At 37.7% G+C, this 5,372-nt stretch overlaps 1 protein-coding gene across 1 annotated transcript; it reads right to left on the reverse strand.

Annotated features, from left to right (window-relative positions):
* Window positions 1–4,341: 4,341 nt before the first annotated feature.
* On the reverse strand, window positions 4,342–4,962 carry LOC110943769. The gene has a single exon (XM_022185503.1). It carries the CDS (start codon window positions 4,960–4,962, stop codon window positions 4,342–4,344), a length of 621 nt encoding a protein of 206 aa, XP_022041195.1.
* Between the last annotated feature and the right edge of the window lie 410 nt (window positions 4,963–5,372).

The following is a 5,372-nucleotide window of genomic DNA, read 5'->3' on the forward strand; positions in this document are numbered from 1 at the left end:
CAAAATGGAAGCAAGAGTTGGAAACTGAAAAGATTGAAAATGAGAGGATTAGGAGGTTATTGTTGAGCTATTCTACCTCTGATTATGTTATTGATCGTGTTTACCCAACTGTTGCAGGTATGGAAGCTTTTCAAGATGAGAAGCAGAAAGAAAAGAAAGATTGTGGTAAGAAACCGACCATTAGCTATAACAAGTGTCCACCTCCAATTTGGGATGGGTATTCACCTAGGAAACCAAATGAGGAACAACTTGCAAAAGCAGTCAATATACAGCTTAAAACCGACACAACTGACATCTTACCAGAAAACATTGATGTGACGTTTACCTCATCCGATACTGATCATGAGTCTGAATTAATCAAAAAGGTGGTCGATCAAGTGTTGGACACTGATGAGGAGACAGAGTCAAAGTCTGAGTCTGGAGGGTCAAAGTCGTCAGTCAACAGTCAAAATTCGTCGGTTAAACGGTCTTATAGTAAAGAATTTTTGTTATCAAAGGCAGATTTGGATGATGAAACATTCGAAGTTGTTTATACTTTGAATGGTTCTGACAAATTATATTACAACAAAGAGTTTCCAATTTTAAGTGTTAAAACGGATCTAATCAACAAAACTTTTAAACTAATAGAGGTTAATATTCCTGAGTTAAAAGTTTTGAAAAATTTTGAAAAACCTAAAAAATATACTTCTAGAGTTCAACAACGTCTAAACAAGAAAAAGGGTTACAATTCTGGTCCTGGTGTTTCAAAGAAATCTAAACAAAATCGTAGCTACAAAAAGAAAGGTTTAGGCTTTATTCCACCAGAAGATGATAAAAATATGAAAAATTCTAAAATGAAATTTGAATTTGTGACAGGTGGAAGCTCGGAAGATGAACAGCAGAAACCTTTTTGGAAACAAACTAACAAAGAGTTTCTTGCTGAAAAAAGAAAGAATGGAACTGGAGTATTTCATCCGAGAAATGCTCAAACCTGTTTGAAATGTAATGAAGCTGGTCACATTGCATCGGATTGTTCGAAAGATATCAAAGCAAAACAGGGAGCTTCTCAGAAGATGAAAGACAAAGTTGTGGAAAAATCTGAAAAATCCAAAATTTTTAAAAATTCGAAAAATGAAGTTGGAGAATGTTCAAAGAAAAAGACAAAATTTTACAAAAGACAAGGAAATGACAACCAAGTGTGGGTTGCGAAGAAAAGTGAAGTGAATGTCGGCGATGAATCTGGTTCCACAAAGCCAGAAGAGCCACAAGTTGTGGAGAAAAGTTCAGAAAATGATGATGTTCTTCCATCATTGAAGTTTGAGGAGGTTAAGAAGATAATTGGAAAAATTGAAATTTCAAATCAATTTTATGATGATGAAAAAGAATTTGATGTCGAGAAAACATTCAACGGGAATGTTAAGAAGATATTTGAGAAAATTTTGAGTGGAAAAGCTAAAGGGGTAAAAGATTTTTACGCAACTAAAAAGGCGACATACAACCCTACAGCTGAAGAGTTGAAAGTCCTCAAGTCTGAGAAGACTTGGAGGGAAGTTTGCTTCCCAGAATAGTCAAAGGACTACGCCGAAGATCCCAAGTTTATATCGTGGATCAGGAATCGGCATCATTCTAGTTTATGATATGTTTGTTTGAATGATTGTGATTCATGTTTGGATGTTTTGCAGGTGAAAGGACTACGCCGGAGCTTCCAGGTGGTTAATTGTGAAGCAGGAATCGGCATTCTGATTGATATAATGGTGATGTAGACGTAATATTCCTACACGTGGTAGTTGTTTGGGTATCTAAAAAGTGGTAATCTTGATCCCACAGGTGGTATTTGTGGTTAAATTTTGAGATGTTTGTATACTTTGAAGTGTTTACATTTACAAGTGGTACAGAAGGTTATTAGATGCAAATGGTAAATCAGGGACATTAATTTGTACTTGATTTACTATTCATGACAAAAGACAGATAAGATGATGAACCACATCCCCGTTTTTAAAATTAATAAACCTACAAATGGTTGTTTCAACACAAATTCATTTTCCGGAAAAATCATTTTGATTAAAACAAACTTAAGTGTTTTCAAATCTAAATGAGAAAATGATTTGTGATAGGGGGAGTTCAGATTGTTTATGCCTAGTGGATGGCGATTTGATGTGATTCAGTGTGAGTTGTCAAGTTTCTGTACAGTTTGTTTTTATATTTTCTGTTTCTAGTAGGTCAAGAGTATAGAAGTTTTCAAATTTTCTTTAAAATGTGTTTGCATTTTAGGGGGAGTAGGGAAATTTCAGAAAATCCAAAAACATTTGAAAATTTGAAAAAGTCAAAAACATGATAAAATTCAAAAATGAGTTTTGTTGCGAAAAAGAGGAAATGATAGTACATCAGTGAACTATCACGGCACGCTAAAGAAATGTAAAGTTAAAAAGTGTTAAACAATCTTACTGCGGGTGTGTCAATAGATTTTCGCACATTTAGTAAATTGAAACGAGATATAAACCTAATTCAAACTTGCTTAATTCGTGGGTAACTATTCTTGAATATATGGGTAACCCCCGAAATCTTGTTTGAAAGGTCCCATATTCTGAGATACTAGGTCTTTATACTCAGTGATATCTGGGGTATTATCCCAGGACTTCTGCTGTATGGAAGTACTGACCTAGTCCCCGGATAATACTTTCTGCATATGCTTGAAAAAGCGCCGCCCTCAGCATGCTGATGAAACAATAAAATTGATAGTCGCTGCTGTTGAAATGCAAAAAGATCCTCTAAAGGGGACCCACCAAAAGTCGAGCCGTCATCTCTCTGCTGAACGGAAGTTCTGACCTGAGCTCTCACGGTTTCGCATCTAACCCCTTTACAGATATCATCTGTGGTATATTCACCTGTAAGACTGAATATTTGGGATCTGGATACAGGAGTATATTCAAGTGGAGTGATACACAATTAAGTTTAAGTCTCTAAAACATTAATCTCGTATCTCGAATCGATTGAAATTTGTGTTGAGAATTTAAGAGGACAAGCATACTGACAATCTAGGTAAATTGTTTAAAACTTAGAATGAAATCAAGCTTAACGGTGTTGATGATTTGTTTCATAAACTGATATGATCCTCTTGCACGAACTCACAAAAATATTGTTTGTAAATAGTTTATTTCTACATTTTATTTTCTCATATTGAAAATTCAAAAAGATTTTAGTGTGTTTTAGCATAAATTTTTGAAAAAGTCAAAGAGATTTTCGACAACTGATGTTGGAAAACTGATTTTCAAAATTCCGAGTGCTAAACATGATGAGCAGAATTTGAGGGGGAGTGTTTGTGTAAATCTAACTGTTTTCATTAAATCTAGCCTTCTTCAAGTGGTTCATCATAGATTGATGTGAGAGTCATGTGTTGGAGCAGAGGTATCTGATATGTGATAAAATTAGAAAATTTATTTCTGGGATAAGATTGTGCAGATAACCAGGTTTCGATTGTTAAAGATTTTTGTTGAAGAAGAGCCTAGTTTCAATCCTGAAAATCATGTCTGTTGTTGAAGCTGATGAACTTAAGGAATCAAGAGATCTGATCAAGAGAATTAAAGTGTTTTTAGAGCCAGGTTAGTCGATTCTGAAGGCCTGTGTAGATCAGACAACGATCCTGAAGATGTGAATACCAGTAAATCGAGAGGGGGAGTCTGTAGATAGAGAAAGAAAAGCTCGAAGACTGATCAAGGCTGAAGATGTGAAGATACAGCATGGTGTGACTCGATAGTCGACTCCATCAACATCTGAGGGGGAGTCTGTTGGTGCACTACATCTGCTGATTATGTCTTGTATCGAGTCATTAGTCTTAAATGTTAGATCTGGGCACAATATACGAGAAATAGTGAGATTGTATAAGTTTTATGGTTATGGATCGCTCATAGGTACATGTTGATAGTTAGGCCGCTTATGTGTCAACATGATGGACCGCTTATGTGACAATCATGTTGGGCCGCTTTTATGACATGTATATGGATCGCTTATTGGGCCTGTCCAATAAGCGATTCCAGTGGCCTATATATACCCTATAGGCGATCTCATTTGTAACAGTTCCTGATTTTCGTACCGAAGTGCTGCCGGATCGAAAACAGGTTGTACTCATCGTCAAATCAATAGAAAAGGAGTTTAAAGTGATATACAAGCTATTCCTACGTCATTTACTTGTTTTCCGCACCTGTACTTGACGAAAACACCTCTGAACGACTCGTTCGGGTCATCAAACGATCCTACACACGAAAAGGCTTTGCTCCATAATTCAAAGAGACAGTAGAAAGAACTATGGGACAATGGTCCGAAAGAAAACACGGCACGACCTCTACCCTCGCTTCTGGCCAGGCATTAAAAAAAACTATGGTTCACCAAGAACCTATCCAACTTGCTCATTTTCCTCCCGTTCTCCTTGCTGTACGTGAATTTTCTACCAATCAAATTATACTCCAAGAGGCCAGAATCAAAGATAAAAGAATTAAAATTGTTGGCACAATTTTGTTTAAACCCACAGTTCTTCTTTTCTTCACTATAACGAACTGCGTTAAAATCCCCCGAGACAATCCAAAACCCATCATGTTCAGCTATAAGCTGAGAAATCATATCCCATAAAGATTTCTTAGCTGACACTCCCTGATGAGCGCAAACATTCAAAACATTAACCACTTCACTACTGCCAGAGAGTTTGCCTCTCACATGTAAGAAATTCCTATTCCTGTTAACACCAGTCTGAGAGAAGACGGACTTGTCCCACATACAAACAAGACCACCCGATAATCCCTCCGCATCAACACTTTCTAAACTAAAACTCTTATTACCCCAATACCCCGAGACATCCAGAACTGAGACCCCTTGTTTTTTAGTTTCGTGCAGAGACAAGAAATGTATACCAAAATCCGACTTGACTTTTTTTAACCACCCTGGCTTCTCAGCACCCCCAATACCGCGAATATTAAAGGAGAGAAAATTCATGGGGCTACACCATTGTTACCTGAAAACCCGAAAATATCGCTCATCAAATTGTGGCAGTTCCTTAAATCCACTCTCACCTGAACCCCTATGTCAATTGTGGCATCAATTTCACCCACGGTTTCTTCTGCCCGATCCATCGCCTCCGTACCGTCCGCTCCAACAGAACCAACGACCGGCACCGGAGTATCCTCCACCAAAGTATCCTCCGACTCTGTCTGGCTAGCTCCAACATTTAAGTCCAGTTCCCCAGACCCCATGGTTCTTCTCGGTTCCATAGTTGGATCGGTGCTCTGGCCAGAATGGGGAGAAACATTATCCTGACTTTTACGCTGTTGGTTTGCAATAATGGGCCTCCTCGGCCCAGTGGATCTGGTCTTAAAGGCCCCGATTTTAAACCCTGTTTGAATTCC

This window comes from Helianthus annuus, chromosome 5 (genome assembly GCF_002127325.2).
Source record: "Helianthus annuus cultivar XRQ/B chromosome 5, HanXRQr2.0-SUNRISE, whole genome shotgun sequence".
Classification (NCBI taxonomy): Eukaryota; Viridiplantae; Streptophyta; class Magnoliopsida; order Asterales; family Asteraceae; genus Helianthus; species Helianthus annuus.